This window comes from Diaphorina citri, unplaced genomic scaffold (assembly GCF_000475195.1).
Source record: "Diaphorina citri unplaced genomic scaffold, Diaci psyllid genome assembly version 1.1 scaffold2487, whole genome shotgun sequence".
In the NCBI taxonomy this organism is placed as follows: domain Eukaryota; kingdom Metazoa; phylum Arthropoda; class Insecta; order Hemiptera; family Psyllidae; genus Diaphorina; species Diaphorina citri.
In genome coordinates, this window is record NW_007379908.1 from 2,001 (window position 1) to 21,012 (window position 19,012).

Here is a 19,012-nt window from a genome sequence, read left to right on the forward strand (position 1 = left end):
GCCGGGTATGATTTCGTACTCTTCATTAGGCTGAAAATAGATGAAAATGAATGAATCAGAATACACAATTAGACATATAACTAAAATTTCAAACTTTGACTTAGTAGTGCGTTTGCCTTGTAAGCGCTAGGCCGCGGGTTCGATTCCCGCCCAGGGCGGATTTTATCCTGATGGGATAATGTTCGTTCTCGGAACGGCTGGCTTTTTCCTATCCTGTCTTCCTTCTCTCGATTTCGGGACGATAAGACCATAGAAGGTACAGCTCCCTCTGTCAAACCTCTTAAAAAAAAAAACTTTGACTTGGTGGGGTGATATTAAATAAAAGAGTAGGAAGCCAGGATAAGAGAAAGCCAGCTGCTCCGAGAACGAATCTTATCCGAAAAAAAAAATAGGTAATAATAAACAGTGTAAAACTGTGAACAGTTTCACTGAAGTTTCTCTGCACAGCTCATTCAGAAAAAGAATCCCAAGCGCCCCTAAATTTAAGAATAAAAACACTGTGTCCATGTATTATTATTTTTATGTTAAGATGGGCTCTTTGTGATCCTGTGTGTCATGTCCATTTTAGTTTAGGACTATTGCACTGCCTTTACATGGTTAATTGCTTTCCTCCATTTTGTTAATAAGAACTAAAAATAATATTGACATAAATAACTTTGATTAAAAAATATTTTATGCTAACAATCTAATTGACTCAGCAAACACCCAAACTAAAATACAAATGTTTTTGGTTCACAGCACAACTCCATTAAACCATCAGAAATCTTCTCGTCAGAATTCATCATCAATGATTTGCCCCAGAGTGCAAGGGCTGTTTTGACCAAAGGAATCACTTGTGAAGAAATCAGCAGTTTTTCCGGAACAAAAATCACAGTCAAAGGAGGAATATTGTCTCCCGAAGAGAAAGAGAAGGGAACAGAGAAGAAACCTTTGCATCTGTTTATTCAAGGTCCCAACAAGCAGAGTATTGATTGTAAGTAATTTGTGAAGTAGCAACAATTATACGGACCTACTTTGTACTGTGCAATTTTCACTTTGCACATTGCCTTGTGTCTGATGGACTTATAGCACTTAGTACCTAGTTCAAAGTTTGAACACAGATAAAAGTAGGTATTTACACAAAATAAAAAGAAGATAACAAAGAAAAAAAAAAAAAAAAAAAAAAAGGCTGAAGAGTCTGTTATTATTATTATTTTAATTACACTTGCCTATATTTTCGAGATTGGAGCTATTTTTCCAGTAAACAAAGTACAAGTATCTACGACGAATAAAATATGATTTATGGTCGATTTTATAAGAGTTGAAGGAAGAAAATCTTTGCGTTGGTCTCATGTTAAAATGACTACCTTGATACTTAGGTACCCTTAGACAGGCCAATGAGACAAAAGGGAGACGAAGAAGGACTAGTGAAAAAAAAAAAGAGTTTTGGAACGAAAAATGGTTAGGGAGGGAGATAAAAATGGTTAAGAGAGAGAAAGAGAGAGAGAGAGAGAGAGAGAGAGAGAGAGAGAGAAGATTATGGTGTAAAAAAGGCTAGTGAAAAGGAAAAGGGTTGAGGCGCTTCCTAAGGGCTAGGGAAAGAAAAATGGTCAAGGACCAAAAAAAAGGGACTAGAGAAAGAAAAAAGAGTTGTTAGCGAAAAAAAGGGTAGTGAAAGGAAATGTCGAATTTTCAAATGGTTAAGGAAAGAAAAATGGTCAAGGACCAAAAAAGGGCTAGGGCTAGGGGAAAAAAAAACGTTATGCAGGGAAAAAGAGTCGTTGAGGGAAAGGAAAGGCTAGTGAAAGTAAAAAGGGGTTATGGAATGAAAGAGCGGTGGAGGATAGGTCGCCCAAGGGAAGAATTGTATTGTAAAGGGCTCTCCAAACTATCTTAACCTAACCTAACCCTCTTCATACTATGATAATACCTACCTATCTACTCACACATACACAGTACCTACCTGCCTCGTGAAACCTTCATAGGTATGAGCATTGTACTTGAAGCAATGTAGGTACCTACCTATGTATATGTAGGTACTTGAGAACACAGTAGAATATTTACTCTTCAAAACATAGTAGGTATATCTACATAGTTAACTCTTGAAAAAATAAAAAAAATAGGTACCTACATAATAGATCAGTTGCGCTTACTTGTGTGATGTTTCAACTTTCAAAGTCATAGAGCAGGAAAAATGAGGACCAACGGAATTTTTCTTTTTCTTTTACGACTTCTAGATAGCGAGATAAATCGATTTAAAAAATACTGATAAATCGTAAAGTTTGACGTCACGACATATGCTCCCGTAGGCGATGACGTCATAATTCATGACTCCCGCTTCGTTTGTTTTGATGAAATCTTACAAATGAAATTATTAAGGTGTGTCCAAACATACTTAGTTGACCGGCCAATAATCAATCAACAAGGTGAATCTATGTTTGTCGAGGCAGTGTGCATGCTCATCCAAATCAAAGTTGCTGTTGGTGTTTCCAATGAATTCTCCTGATTTTCATTTCCAGTGGCCATCCAAAGGATCAACAATCTCGTTCTGGAAATCAGTCAATGTCATAACAACCCCCTGATGACTGCCAACATGTCCCAACCTCCCCCTCAGTATATCAACGTTGTGCAAAACATGCAGGGAGTTGTGAGTGTAACCTTACAGTTTTTTTTCTTACTTTCTTTCTGTCTGTCTGTGTGTCTTTCTTTCTTTATTTCTTTCTTTCTTTATTTCTTTCTTTCTGCCTGTCTTTCTTTCTTTATTTCTGTCTGTCTTTCTTTATTTCTTTCTTTGCCTTCTCTGGTGTACATATGGGGTCAGCGTTTTTTTGTCAGCCTTTCAATCAGCCCTAAGGTTATTGCTTTGGGCTGACATTTGGTTTTGGCTACAAAAAATTTACGAGTCGATGCTCTTTGCACTCAGCCTTTGCTATTTCTCTAGCAAGGGAAGTTTCAGGCTGGTTGTTTAAGGTCCCCCAGCCAGACTGAGCTACTCTACTCCCTGTTTAAAGTCCCCCAACCTTGTCTAAGAGGAACCTCCTCTTTACAGAGTTTTTTTTTTTTTTTTTTTTTTTTTTGAATTAAAGTTACCTACTTTTTTGGAGTTTTGACCTCAGATTTCGATTTTTCAAACTTTTTACATAGGATCCGACCTTTTATTAATAATATTTTCCCAATTGCAACTCCTCCATTATTTCAGACAAAAGTTTACACAGCCTTAATTTAAAATTACTAGAGGAAATACATACATCGCGTCAATCACTTCCAACTTTTAGTAAGTTTCTTAAACATTTAACATCTGTGTTTCAGATCGTCATTGTCCTCGCAGCCATCGCTGCCGTGCACGCCGCACCCCAATACGGCATTACTCCCGCTTCGTTTGTTTGTGCGCAAGCGTTTCTGCGCATTTTGACGTGAAATCTGACATTACAACTCTTTGAACTTTTTCATCGCTTCGTTTGTTTGTGCGCAAGCGTTTCTGCGCATTTTGACGTGAAGTCTGACGTCACAACTCTTTGAACTTTTTAATAAGAAGGCAATTAAAAATTGAATTTTCGACCTTTTAAAGTTACTTTTTCGGAGTCTTGACCTCAGATTTGGATTTTTCACAACTTTTTACGTAGGAATCGACCTTTTATTAATAATATTTTCCCAATTGCAACCGGCCTTTTACAGTTACTTTTTCGGAGTTTTGATTTAGATTTTTCCCAACTTTTTACGTAGGAATCGACCATTTATTTATAATTTTTACCCATTTGCAACTGCTCCATTGCAACTCCTCCATTTTTGAGGGGATTAGGCCAGCTTCTCAAGCTCAGAGGTCTGTCAGAAGGTCTGAGTTATTGTCAGAATTCGTTTATAAACAAATAAACTGACAAAAAGTCCACTCCTTGGCATACTCAGGTCGACATTTTGAATCAATATCACATTATGTAGGTATGATTATTATTATTATTATTTTTTTTTTTTTCCAAGATCCGGGTAGGACATATCATTAAGAATGTCCACCGTATTTTTTCACACTGTCTCCATATCTTGCTCAATTGTTTTCTTGTCTCAATGATTTTTGTCTCATGTACTTCAAATTGTATAATTTAGTCACTAACTTTTAGTAATCAAAAGGTTCGACAACTTTTTACGTAGGAATCGAGCTTTTATTAATAATGTTTTCCCAATTGCAACTCCTCCATTATCCTTTCTTTCTCCTCCTTTCATCCTTATTTCTCCTTCTTCCTTTTTCTCCCCTCATCCTCCCTTCTCCTCCAATCATTCCTCCTTCCTCCCCTATTATTGAGGATAGTGTGAAAACCTTGATTTCACTCTGGCACGACTTTACGATGATTGAAAAATGAATGTGTTTTATGGGTTTCTATATCATCTTGTTTTATGGGCCGGCTGCCACGCCCATTTTCAATCTCATCGATCAGGAGTGTGCTGAAATGCGAGTCCCATTTCCCATTTTATAGCGAGATTGAACAGTGCTGTGGGTTGTGAAGAGGTCAGGGAGACTGTCTACAAAAGGGTACTCCGTAAAGCGAACACAATCTCTAAAGCTCGCTTTTCCGGTGGTCCAGTACACCTATGGCCGATTTTACCACTGAGAGTCAACGAGTCAAGGGTTTTCTTTGACGTCAGCCATTTGATTTACACAGGCCAGTATTCCTAGTAACCAATTTTAATGGTGTAGTCACTGAAGTGGTTAGTAGAGTGGATTTTGAATCTGGGGGTCGGTGTTGGTGGTTCAAGTCCAAGTCATGTCATAAAAGATTTGTCTAACTGTCAAACGTATCGCATCGTTCTCTATTTCTCTGTGTTCTTTCAATGTTTTTAATGTAAATTATTCGTGAAATTATAAATCGTAATATCATTCTTTGTTAATTTTCTTCGCTGATATTTTCCCAATTGCAACTCCTCCATTCTCCTTTCTTTCTCCTCCTTTCATCCTTATTTCTCCTTCTTCCTTTTTCTCCCCTCATCCTCCCTTCTCCTCCACCAATTATTCCTCCTTCCTCCCCTCTTGATGAGTGCTAGTGTGAAAACCTTGATTTCTCTCTGTCACGACTTTACGATGATTGAAAAATGAATGTGTTTTATGGGATTCTATCATCTTGTTTTATGGGCCGGCTGCCACGCCCATTTTCAAGCTCATCGATCAGGAGTGTGCTGAAATGCGAGTCCCATTTCCCATTTTACAGCGAGATTGAACAGTGCTGTGGGTTGTGTAGAGGTCAGGGAGACTGTCTACAAAAGGGTACTCCGGAAAGCGAATACAATCTCTAAAGCTCGGTTTTCGGGTGGTCCAGTACACCTATGGTTGATCTTACCACTGAGAGTTACCAGTGTCAAGGGTTTTCTTTGACGTCACCCATTTGATTTACACAGGCCAGTATTCCTAGTAACCAATTTTAACGGTGTAGTCACTGAAGTGGTTAGTAGAGAGGATTTTGAATCTGGAGGTTCGTGTTGGTGGTTCAAGCCCAAGTCATGTCATAAAATTTAGCGCATTAATGCATGTAAGCGGGGAACGACATTTGTGACAAGCACTTATGCTTAACACAATTCAAATTCCTCATGTATTCCTATTTTTATTGGATTTTCCGACATGTTCCAGAGTTATAGGGCTCTAAGGGTTACCATTTTCCGCACCATTTTGGGCATGTATTAGGGCAGACAAAGACACTGCATTTGCGGAACAAACGACGTCTACTGATTTAGGGCGTTTCCCGTAACATAGAAAAGAAAATTGATGTTCAGCGTCTCGTTATGTAGATATAAACATGTTGTCAACATTTGGGTCATGAGCGATAGAGTCAAATGAGTCCGTTGCATCAAATGTGACATGTCGATTTTGGATTTCACTTGTATTTTTTGGGGGGATTTCTGGGATGAGGAAGGCAAAATATGATTTCTGTTTCATGAAAATTGACCTTCAACTTCATCATGAAGGATTTCATGAATGATGATTATTGGACAATCTACCTATTCCTTGTTTTCTTTCATCAACAGACAGAGTGTGTGAATGTTGACACAGGATTAATTTGTTGACTATTCAATCTGTGCATGTTGACTATTCATTTAGTGACATCATAAAGTGTTGGGTCGTTCTGTTGCCGAGATCCAAACGGCAGTTTCTTCAAATGCGGAACCTATGTCTTATCTCCTTAGCTTTGACCTACTGTTAAACAGTTCAACAAAATATGTTGTCAACAGCCCCACTGTGCCCTTATAGGAGGCGGGTCTGAGCTGTCTTGTATCAATACTTATGACATTGTTGTCTAGCCAAAGCTACAAACCATTGTTAATAGAAACGTTTCCATATTGATACTGTCTTGATATGCCAGAAACTGCAATTGCAACGCGATTTCAATTAGATATACTCGCAGAGTAATTAATACGTTCTATTCATACGCGTTATATATTCGTTATATTTATATACCTACATATTCATTCGTTATAACGGGTGCCAAGTACTTGAAACAATTATGTAGAAAATGTATGTAAGTTACAATTGTATACGGGTATGTCAGTTTGTTGGTTTTACTATGAAACAAATTAAAATTATTGGCATACAGAGTATGAGTTGTTGTCCGATTGAGTATGTTGTGTTGAGACATACATATTTTGGGCATTAGGTACTCTAAGATTAATTACTATGACGATATTTGGGGTACCTATGGGTCTATTAGCTATTTAGGCTTTAGGTTAATTGGGTCAGTTAATTGTTGACCTTACGTTACATTTTGGTGGTTGGGAAAATGTATGGTTTGAATGCGTTGGCACGTTGTCTCACCGTTGGCCAGCAAGTACTTGAAACAATCATGTAGAAAATGTATGTAAGTTACAATTGTATACGGGTATGTCAGTTTGTTGGTTTTACTATGAAACAAATTAAAATTATTGGCATACGTTATAAATTGTATACGGGTATGTCAGTTTGTTGGTTTTACTATGAAACAAATTAAAATTATTGGCATACAGAGTATGAGTTGTTGTCCGATTGAGTATGTTGTGTTGAGACATACATATTTTGGGCATTAGGTACTCTAAGATTAATTACTATGACGATATTTGGGGTACCTATGGGTCTATTAGCTATTTAGGCTTTAGGTTAATTGGGTCAGTTAATTGTTGACCTTACGTTACATTTTGGTGGTTGGGAAAATGTATGGTTTGAATGCGTTGGCACGTTGTCTCACCGTTGGCCAGCAGTTCCTCAACTATATGTAACCATTTCCCAACAATGGGCCAACCTTACGATTTCCAATCTATGTTTTTGGGAATAGGTATGGATTTAATCCAGATTAAGCTCATACGGTTACCCTCACAGAAATTTCTGAACTGAAGAGACATTGTCCTCCTTACTTGTCAATCGTAAATATCGTAAAATAGAGAACAATGAAACTCTAGTGGACACGTTTTTGCATTCAATGGTCTTTATTATTCCCCAATTTTGGTCGCAAGGATGAAAACAACCCATCCACAAAGTAATGATTTTTGGCAGAAAGTGGATTTCTGCAATTTGTTCCGTGCTGATGGCACATTCAGTAATATTTCTGTCAGTCGAGCAAATTATAGTTGAGCAAAGCAATACAGGGTGAACTGTTTGTGATTTTACATTTTCAAACGATTATTTTTAACTGCAGCTGGCGGCCGCGACACAACTCAAATAAGATCTCACCTGTAGAAGAGAGGTTGAAGGTGTTAGATGATGTCAGTCGGTCGACAATAATAATGTTGGCGCTGCTTACCAATAACAAAAGAACCATTTATCTCCCCTCCCCCCACATAACATAAGCAGACCCTGTATAACTTGCACTGAAAATTGTCATCATGATCTAGAAATGATCACAGGAATGATGATGTCAGTCGGTCGACAATAATAATGTTGGCGCTGCTTACCAATAACAAAAGAACCATTTTTATCTCCCCTCCCCCCACATAACATAAGCAGACCCTGTATAACTTGCACTGAAAATTGTCATCATGATCTAGAAATGATCACAGGACTCAAAACAAGGGTCTCGTGAAGTTTTCGGCGAAAATATGTATGTGTACGTTTATGGAATATTAATATTTTAGCGCGGCAGGTGTACAAAAGTCAAAATATTAGTCTTCCCACGACCCACATGTTCGAAAACATGTGTCTTCTTTCGCAAAACCCTTTCTTGAAACTTGCAACCCTCATCACCTAAATGAGTGTTATTCAGTCATCCTCGAAAATTTATATATGACAAGTTTGACTTTCCCAAGTATTGACAAAATCACTCTGTTTAGTAAATGTGTAAAATCCACCCTACTATCTTGATAAGAACCGGAAGAGATGGGCTTTAGTGGCAATTTCGTCGTTTTCCATCAATAATTTGAAAGGGATATTCCGTAAATTTGTCAAACACAATCATTTCCAACCATTCTCTTCCTCTTCAAGAACAATAAAAAGACAATAAATTTGACAAAGAAGCACTACAAACCACACTTGAGGCCTTATAGGAATATTCGGTTCTCTTTTGTACCCCCTCGTGATTTGCATTCCAAAGTCAAGTGTCCACATTATGCTAAATACGCTCATAGATTATGCTAAGTACGCTAACAGATTATGCTAAGTGCCACATGTGCTTTGAGAATACTATTCAGTTGTATGCTTGAAACGTAATCTATCTGTTCTTCTCATATTGTGTACCTAGCTGAGTTTAGAGGCACCATCTTCAGACCTTGGGGAACGATTTTAGGTCTTGCTGGTTTTGTGTTATGCCGGCCACTGCCTGGTTAAAGTTTTTAACCAGGTATACCTCAGTCCTGGTTAAAGTTAAAAAAAAAAAAACTTTTTCTGCCACACGCGTTCAATTTTGCCGTACAAGCTTGTCGTGAGTGATATTCGGTTCTCTTTTGTACCCCCTCGTGATTTGCATTCCAAAGTCAAGTGTCCACATTATGCTAAATACGCTCATAGATTATGCTAAGTACGCTAACAGATTATGCTAAGTGCCACATGAGCTTTGAGAATACTATTCAGTTGTATGCTTGAAACGTAATCTATCTGTTCTTCTCATATTGTGTAGCTGAGTTTAGAGGCACCATCTTCAGACCTTGGGGAACGATTTTAGGTCTTGTTGGTTTTGTGTTATGCCGGTCACTGAGGTATGCCTGTCAGGCAAAATTGGTTTAAATAAAAAATTGAACTTTTTCTGTCACACGCGTTCAATTTTGGCGTACAAGCTTGTCGTGAGTGGTCGGCATTAGAGTCTAGGTTAGGCTTGTAGATATTGTTTCAATAAAACACCTGACTCATATGTGTTTTGACACACAAAAACCGAAACAAGATTAGATGGGGTCTAAGTTGCAATTTGTTCTAGACGAGAAGCACCATCTTCCAATCGATTAAATTGGTAGCTCTTTTTTTTGTCAACTGGAACGAACGGATCGTCCAATCGCTTTAGTTGAGGTAACACGAGGTTAGTAACTGGACTGCCTACTGCCCTTGTGAGATCCAGCCATCAGGATTGAAGAGGGACAGTCTAGTCCCCCAGTCTGTGAGATATGACTAGCATATTTTATACTCCATGAGACTTGAGAACTAAAATGACAGACCTGTCTGCAATGAAGACGCATCAGTAGCTGGTTAGCTTAATTTGTTTACCCTGACGTCCATTGGAGCATGCCCAGAAGGTTAGGAATCTGCAAAACCAGCAGACCGTTCAGTCGGAACTGGAGTGATAAATCATCCTCCTCATTATGATGTCTGGATGGCACGAGCCTTTGACTTCTTGTGACATCTCTGTTGATGCATGTGCGAACGAGTGTGAACTACCAGTTCTTCGGACAATATTGAGAGAGAATGAGAGTTGTTATGTACTCTCCTTGCATACAGTTTATGGGCTTCTGGTTTCTATCTAGGGTTTCTAGTTTCTGGGCGTCCAAAGGGTTTAAAGTTTACCAAACCTTCTGATATAGCATGAGCCGTTGACTTCCTGTGACATCACCGTGAGATAGGAACTAGGAACCATTGATTCTCTTGAAGGGTTTTCGTCAAAGTAATCTCAGTATCACTAAAAGATCCAAAGTATCTAAACTTATTGATGACGATGAAATTTCCATTCCTTTTTGTTTTACTCTCAATTTCTATCGAAATTCTGGCTCTTTAAAATCTGTACTCCAGGACGAATCCCTCATTTCAAGACAATCAAGATATTCCTTTAGATCCCAATCAGTTTAATCTCATCCAAACTTCCTGAGCTCATATTGCATTTTTACTTACCATCATTTTCTGAGTCTTGTGTCGTCTAGGAAGTGATAGGGCTTCGTGCGATATGAAATTCATAACATTCCGGCTTGAGCTCATACGTTCTGCTAGTGATTTGCTCACTTCAGACGATTTTAAGTATCTTTTGATGTGTTCCTGTTCTATTGAAGGTTTGGATATTCTCATCATTATGAAATTGAAGGTTAAGTTATAATTTCCATTGGAATTCCGTATGGGTCTTGGGTCTTGAGACATCAGAAAAATGTGTGTCAGACTACCGAAACACACATAAGTAGTCCACAGTAGCATGCACAATTTTTACAATGAGTCACCTGAACCTACCTTGGCGAGATTGGAAAATTCCTAGTCTCTTTTTGAGCAATATGCATATTATGGCATTTATCCTAATTAACATGTCCAATACCATGACATTCATGAATTTCATGGCTTTGTATCATGATTTTCGTTTGTTTCATGTCTATATTTCATGAGTTGTGGGAAAACAATGCCCCCAGCTATAAGGTAAATCAAGTACCTGCCTATACTACGGTAGACAATATTAAACTACGGTAGACAAGTAGTGAAATAGGGCCAATAGCTTTGTCTCAAATGCCCTATTTATTCGCCATTGACTATGTAAACTAATTAACCCATTGATATCTCAAATCCCATAGTACCTAACACCTACCTTAGTTTTTTGAATAGAGGAAACAGTTTTTATACAGATCTAAGGCTAGAATACTTAGTATGTCGATTCAAGACCATAATTGGTAACATAAGGTGAGTATCAGGTAGAAAAATCTGCTTTCTCTCTGCCAATATCTCCCTTTCCCTCTCTCTCTCCCTCTCTCTCTCTCTCTCTCTCTCTCTCACGTAGCGTCTAGGTAAGGACGTGATCTGGCTAATTGAATTGACAATAACTTGAGACATTATCATTATCATAGACACACTACTTGACCTAGAAATGAGGAAAAAGAGAGAACATTTCCTGTCTCGTATTCCACAATAGGGGATATACAATGACATTGTCAAAGAAAACTTCGATGGAGAAAGAGCGAGAGAGAAGGAGAGAGAGAGAACAGAGAGAGAGAAAGAGAGAGAGAGAACAGACAGAGAGAGAGAAAGAGAGAGAGAGGAAGAGAGGGAGAGAGAGAGAGAGAAGAGGAGAGGGAGAGAAAGAAAGAGAGAGAGAGAGAGAGAGAGAGAGAGAGAGAGAGAGAGTGAAAGAGGACGGAGAGAGAAAAAATTGAGTTGTTGCCAACGAATTAAAGGACGACAAAAGTATAATAAGAGATACATTTTTCGTTGATTGCAACACATTAGTATGGGTAGGGGAGGGGAAGGATCATTTCCTTAAGGAAAAGATAGAGAGAGAGAGAGAGAGGGGGGGCAAGGAGGAATAGGGAAGAAAGAAGAAAGAGAGGAAAGAAGGCTAAAAAAAAAGTGTGATTGAGGGAGGAGGGAAAGAAGACCGGTAGCGAGAGGAGAAGAAATAATAAAAAAAAAAGAGGGAAAAGAGAGTGATTGAGGAAGGGAGGAGAAAAAGGATAAGAAAGATAAGGAGAAAGAGGAAAGGAAGGGAAAGGAGTAAAGAAGACCGATAGCGAGAGGAGAAGAAAAAGAAGAAATAATAAAAAAAAGAGGGGAAAATAGAGTGATTGAGGAAGGGGAAGGGAGAAAGAGGGGAAGAAGAAGAAGGAAGAGAAAGAGGAAAGGAAGGGGGAGGAGTGAAGAAAACCGATAGGGGATGGAGGGAGAAGGAAGGTTTGAGAGGAAAAAATAAGAAGAAAGAGGGGAAAAGAAGAGTGATTGAAGGAAGGGGAGAGGAGTAAGAGGAAAGGAAGGGGAAGGAGTGAAAAAGACCGATAGGGGAAGGGGGGAGAAGGATGGAGAGGAATAAATAAGAAGAAAGAGGGGGGAAAGAAGGGAGAACGAAGGATGGAAAGTAAGAAATAATAAAATAAAAAAGAGGGGAAAAGAAGAGTGATTGAGGAAGGAGAGAGGAGAAAGACAATAATAAGAAGGAGGAGAAAGAGGAAAGGAAGGGGGGAGGGAGTGAAGAAAACTGATAGGGGAAGGGGGAATAAGGATGGAGAGGAACAAATAAGAAGAAAGAGGGGTAAAGAAGAGTGATTGAGGGGGGGGGGAAGGGAGAAAGAGGGGAAGAAGAAGGAGGAGAAAGAGGAAAGGAGGAGCAAAGTTCCCTCTGAACGAATCAGGAAAGATGGTAGCGTGTGTGACCACCCGGTCTACTCGCACGATGATTGGCTGAGAAACATGACGGTTTCTATTTCTAGTTTTGATCAAATTGTCTTCTATGGACACTTGTTCCAACGATGTCTCTTGACGTCATAATTTTTTACAGAAATAGAAATAAAAGCTGTCTTTATTGAGATCAGAGAACTTTCAAAACTCTGAGAATAATTAGCGATCGAATCTGGTTACAAATTACCCTGGGAAACAGTTGATAGGAATCTGGTAACGTAATCTACATGAAGAGTTGTTATCGATGTTAACATCTATGTTGTGTCTTCATTGTTTAAAAGTCGATGTTGTCCTAAAGAAGAGCAATGTTTTTTAGATCATTATTTATAAGTATGAAATGGAAAGAAAGGGCATCATGTAGTTTTTACTTTGGTGTCTATGATGTAGTGTCCGTGTGACTATTGTTACATTGGTAACAAGCTTCGGAACTTACTTAACATTGTTATCGATGTTAACATCTATGTTGTGTCTTCATTGTTTAAAAGTCGATGTTGTCCTAAAGAAGAGCAATATTTTTTAGATCATTATTTATAAGTATGAAATGGAAAGAAAGGACATCATGTAGTTTTTACTTTGGTGTCTATGATGTAGTGTCCGTGTGACTATTGTTACATTGGTAACAAGCTTCGGAACTTACTTAACAATGTGAACAATGGGAAGATCACTATTTTTTTGCGATAAGATAGATCCGGATCATTAACAAAATTGGTAAAATCGTCAGAAAAATATCTCGTATTTAAGATTATTTATGAAAGTTTTCGTATTTGAAATTCCAAAAGTTGGCAATTTCAAATTCGGTAGTCTATGGCCTAAAGATACCTTTCTCCAGGAATACCTATTATGGCTCTGTCTTACCAAACAAGATGGTGACGGCTGAGCTTTGTGAGCTTGTCGGTGGTGACGTTTCTTCTAACAAGAGTTAGCAGCGTTTCTTAATTCGAGAGTACCTGCCTATTATTAATAATAATAATAGTGCTTATTTATACTGCTCGCATAGGACTGAAAAGTCCCTTTACTCCAGCAGTAGGCTACTACTATTATGTCTGTCTTACCAAACAAGATGGTGACGGCTGAGCTTTGTGAGCTTGTCGGTGGTGACGTTTCTTCTAACGAGAGTTAGCAGCGTTTCTTAATTCGAGAGTACCTACCTATTATTTGTCAAATCATGAATTCTTTGTGGTAAACCAGAGCCTTTTCCTAACTTTTGCGGATATCACAGCATCACTAAGTGAAGGAGTTGTCAAATCATGAATTCTTTGTGGTAAACCAGAGCCTTTTCCTAACTTTTGCGGATATCACAGCATCACTAAGTGAAGGAGGCACTGCAATCAATTTTCATATCTCAATAATCTTTTTATTCTCGTAATGCCGTCACTAGTCGCTACTCGACTAAAGTACTCAATTGTCCTCACGAGGCTGAGTTCACGCCGAACTTCAAAAGCTCAGAGTCAAAAAAGCGTCGACCCCACCGTTATACCTCTAACCTTGCTTGAAACTCACATTGGTAAGACCAGCTCTCAAAGAGCTAATGCATATTCGATAAACACATTTCGAACAAATTTCACACTTACGCCATCCACCTATTGTATCTGTCCAACAAGAGTGTCAAATAAACATGTCCAAGATCGAATCCAAACCATTTATCAGCAAAAGACACGTCTGTCCATTCAGAACCTATCAGAGTACCAGTACACTGACGAGCAAAAAAATCGGAACGGATTGACTATGGAACTCTTTCGAGTCACCAACATTTCCATTGAAATTGGAGACAACTAGAAAACCGAAGATCTTGAAGACACCATGAGCATGATTTTTTAGAAATTACAAAAAACCTCCACAGCTTTCAAGGCTCGTCCACACTGACGGTAAGTAAGGTTTCGAGGCTCGTAGTTTGTATAGTAATACAATACAGGATATCATTGCTTTGGGTAAACATTGCGGATGAAAGGTCGGTCGAAGTTCTGAAATATCCAGAACTGAAGGCAAAACTGCAAACATTATCTTGAAAATTTGGAAATTTAAATTTTAATTTGGTGTTCCAAGGAAAAAGTTCAAACAGTTGTGCCTTATAGATACAAGAATGTCATTAAAATTGAACTTATGTGTTACATCGAAATTTGATTAGTCTGGGAGCTGGTATACCTACTCTGGACTTACCTTCAGATGTTTGCAAAGATTTCATTAGGGTGAAATCGTGCTGGAGTTCGCGTCCAGACTTGCATTTCCCTCATACTGTTCATCACGAGTTTGGCCTAAAGCTTCTCCACAGCTTTCAAGGGTCGTCCACACTGACGGTTAGTAAGGTTTCGAGGCTCGTAGTTTGTATAGTAATACAATACACTCAATACAGGATATTATGCGGATGAAAGGACGAGTTCTGAAATATCCAGAACTGAAGTCAAAACTGCAAAAATTATCTTGAAAATTTGGAAATTTAAATTTTAATTTGGTGTTCTAAGGAAAAAGTTCAAACAGTTGTGACCTATAGATACAAGAATGTCATTAAAATTGAACTCATGTGTTACATCGAAATTTAATTTGGTAAATAGACATTAGTCTGGGAGCTGGTATACCTACTCTGGACTTACCTTCAGATGTTTGCAAAGATTTCATTAGGGTGAAATCGTGCTGGAGTTCGCTTTGTCTGATTAGAAAGAAATACTGTCTGCTTGTGATAACTGTGGAATTAATTGTTCTTCTTCTCAATTCATGATTTACTTTGTTTCATGGCTTCGATTTCTTCAGATAATTAATATTATTTTGATCTGTGGATTGTTTTCTTTTTCAAAATCGCAATGTTCATCTTCTTGTTTGTAATATTTTGATGAAAGATCTTGTTTCCAGCTATTACAGATCTACATTGTTTTCAATATGATATCTACCTACTCTTTACTAGTATCTATTAGGTCTTAGATTTAAGTTATGATTTGAAATATAAAAGTAAGTAGATATTATACCAATACCAAATCACTATCTTGGTATGCTCACTGTTTTTACCCAATAAATCAGATTTAGCCTAGAAGAATTTTCAATGTAGGTACTAAGATACTACCTATAGGTTTTAGCTCTTTTTAGTTTTGTAAAATAAAATATTGTACCTACCATAAAATAGAATAGATAGCTAATTGGTAGATAATTATCATTAGGAAGTTGAACCATGAATTTACGAGTCTTTTTCTTTGTAATTTCCACAAGGACTCAAAGCGAATGAACCAAAAAACCTGAAAAAATATACCTTTGTAGAATAGAATAGAATGCTAATAAATAATAGGTAGATTGGAATAGACTAGATTTATTTTTCCTGGTGCCAAAGACCTAGTGGACATAATTATGTAGAAATTTGTTGAGCCAAAAATACACAGTTTCGTGCTTCTTGATTAGTGCCGGTAATTAAATCCAATAACTTTTATTTGCTGATCTTTAACTTCGTGCGGGTCGAATTACTCGGGCAATTGACCAATTCGAAAAAAAACATTGTTATTACCTATACAGATCTATTGTTTTCAATATGATATCTACCTACTCTTTACTAGTATCTAGTATCTAGGTCTTAGATTTAAGTTATGATTTGAAATATAAAAGTAAGTAGATATTATACCAATACCAAATCACTATCTCACTGTTTTTACCCAATAAATCAGATTTAGCCTAGAAGAATTTTCAATGTAGATACTACTTATAGGTTTTAGCTCTTTTTAGTTTTGTAAAATAAAATATTGTACCATAAAATAGAATAGATAGCTAATTGGTATAGATAATTATCATTAGGAAGTTGAACCATGAATTTACGAGTCCTTTTCTTTGTAATTTCCAAAAGGACCCAAAGCGAGTGAACCAAAAACCTGAAAAAATATACCTTTGTAGAATAGAATAGAATAGAATAGAATAGAATAGAATGGAATAGAATAGAATGCTAATAAATAATAGGGGTAGATTAGAATAGACTAGATTTATTTTTCCTGGTGCCAAAAACCTAGTGGACATAATTATGTAGAAATTCGTTGTGCCGAAAATACACAGTTTCGTGCTTCTTGATTTGTGCTGGTAATTAAATCCAATAACTTTTATTTGCTGATCTTTAACTTCGTGCGGGTCGAATTACTCGGGCAATTGACCAATTCGAACAAAACGTGAATTGAATGTGAGAAAAAAGTAAAATGTATTTAGATACCTTCCTATATAGGTAGGTATTTACATATATTTATGTAGGTATAGGTATTTAATGCATAAATGGCCGGTCTACAATTTCATGTTGACTCCATGTTGAAGAAGACTCTCTGTAAACCGTAGGTTACCTTGTCATAGAAAGGACAAAGGTCTTTCCAATTAACTAATCCAATATGGATTTCAACATGATATTCGTTAACCCCGAAAAACACCCAAATTTTTTTACCAGACATAAATCTTGCATATTGGTAAAGTTTTAAAAAAAATAATAATAAATAAAAAAGTCTACATAAGACTGTAAAACCGGGCTTTTTTCTATACAATTTCTATTTCTATCCATTGTTCTATCCAAAACTCACTAGCCAAACTAACAAACGTTTGGTACATCATTAGATTTCAAGAAAGATGTTCGTACCAATCCTACCATACTTGAAACCCTTAACGCAAAGAGTTGTTAAGGTGGTGAATTCTCAAAACTCACCATTTTACGGACTTGTACCTATTCTATTTTACAGTTCATTAGAGCTTCTACAAAGTTCGCTTTTCAAGACCGTTCTCGCTTTCAATTCCCGAAAAAATACCTGATGCGTACCTATGCACCTAATATATGTACCTACTTCGTAGTCTTCGTACCTATCTACTGTCTTTAGGTAATTAGGTACCCAATGTAATCGCATAATCGGAGATAATTTCAGTGCGTAAATCGGGGACACTCCGGAGGGAAATTAATTAAACAATTGCCACGATCCACAAGGCGTGTCGTGTAACGGTTGACCTCAGGAATCTGCCTGAGGAAGGTCGCCCAATAAGGTAGCTTGTTCTGTTTGACCACAGAGAGATGTCTGGAGGTTCTAGGACAGACTGCCACGGTCTCGCAGACATACTTGTATCTACATCCTTGATTCCAAGTAGAGGCAAGAATGTTGAGCTTTCTGTGTCACTCCCCTAGTGGGGAAGTTCTCGCCTGGTTCTCATCGGAGAATGTAGAGATCTGTGGCCTATTCCAGAAAGCAACTCTCCACTCTCCACTCTCTAAATCTCCACTCTCTTAAATACGGAGAGTGGAGAAAAATTCTGTTCCTTGGTGTAGTGCTACCCAATAATCCCAATATCAGTGACTTCGGTGATTATATATCTACTTCAATTTGGTGTACTGCTACTCAATATCAGTGATTTATGGTACTTCAGATTGGTTTATGTTGCCAAATAAACAATTTGGTTTTGTTTACAAGTTTCCAGTGGCCTATTCCAGAAAGCAACTCTCCACTCTCCACTCTCTAAATCTCCACTCTCTTAAATACGGAGAGTGGAGAAAAATTCTGTTCCAAAAATCTTTAATCGAACGGAATTTCTTTAGCCTCAACTGCCTCAAGCCGAGTTCAAAAACTCGAAAAAAGCAAGGGAAATCCCCCTTGATTTCCGTCCCTTTTAAGACAAATTTTCTAGATTTTCCCGAAAAAGGGAGATTTCCCAGATTGAAGAGAACTTAGGGAGATTTCCCAGATTGAAAGAAACTTACAAGGAAACATAACAGAGGTATGCTGAAAATAAAACCGCAGAACCTCGCTCTCCCTCTGTTTTCCGACGGAAGTCTGAACATAACACTGGTTGCCGCTAAGGAAATAAAATATTTAAAAGGTGCTGGCGAAAAATGAACAAAATGAGGAAAAAAAGAGGTGGAAGAAAAAGAAGGGAGAGGAGGAGGAGAAGAAAAAGGAGGAGAAGGAGGAGGATAAGAAAAAGGAGGAGAAGAGAAGGAGGAGGAGAAGAAGAAGAATGAAAAGGAGGAGGAGAAGAAGAAGGACGAAAAGGAGGAGGAGAAGAAGAAGAATGAAAAGGAGGAGGAGAAGAAGAAGGAAGAGGAGGAGAAGAAGGAAAGGGAGGAAAAAAAGAGGAGGAAGAAAAAGAAGGAAGAGGAGGAGAAGAAGGAAAGGGAGGAGAAGGAGGAGGAGAAGAAGAAGAATGAAAAGGAGAAGGAGAAGAAGAAAAGAAAAAAAGAAGAGTATTTTGTATTTTGAAAGAACGTAATATAAATTTATACCCTACTCTGTATTCACGCCTTGTGGTAAAAGTTTGACTGTGATACATAAAGAGTGAATGTTTTCAGTGAACTTGCTTGATGTACCTACGGTAATTGAGACTATTGAGATTTTAACTCCCATTTTTATGAACAAAATACTGACTCTCAAGTCGTATTGAAGCATCAATTCTAAACATTTGATTGGGCATAATCACATTAAATTTCACGCAGCCTAATTGAGACTATTGAGATTTTAACTCCCATATTTATGAACAAAATACTGACTCTCAAGTCGTATTGAAGCATCAATTCTAAACATTTGATTGGGCATAATCACATTAAAT

At 37.7% G+C, this 19,012-nt stretch overlaps 1 protein-coding gene across 1 annotated transcript; it reads left to right on the top strand.

The window, feature by feature from the left end:
• Positions 1-555: 555 nt before the first annotated feature.
• LOC103519021 lies at positions 556-17,684 on the top strand. Its single transcript, XM_026830652.1, has 5 exons — positions 556-567; positions 739-973; positions 2,499-2,632; positions 3,289-3,360; positions 17,598-17,684. The coding sequence occupies exons 1-5, from the start codon at positions 556-558 to the stop codon at positions 17,682-17,684; spliced, it is 540 nt and encodes a 179-aa protein (XP_026686453.1).
• The last annotated feature ends 1,328 nt before the right edge of the window (positions 17,685-19,012 follow it).

Coding starts and splice junctions, on each gene's coding strand:
- LOC103519021 (XM_026830652.1), top strand. Junction 974..2,498: donor CAACAAGCAGAGTATTGATT/GTAAGTAATTTG, acceptor TTTCATTTCCAG/TGGCCATCCAAAGGATCAAC. Junction 2,633..3,288: donor ACATGCAGGGAGTTGTGAGT/GTAACCTTACAG, acceptor TCTGTGTTTCAG/ATCGTCATTGTCCTCGCAGC.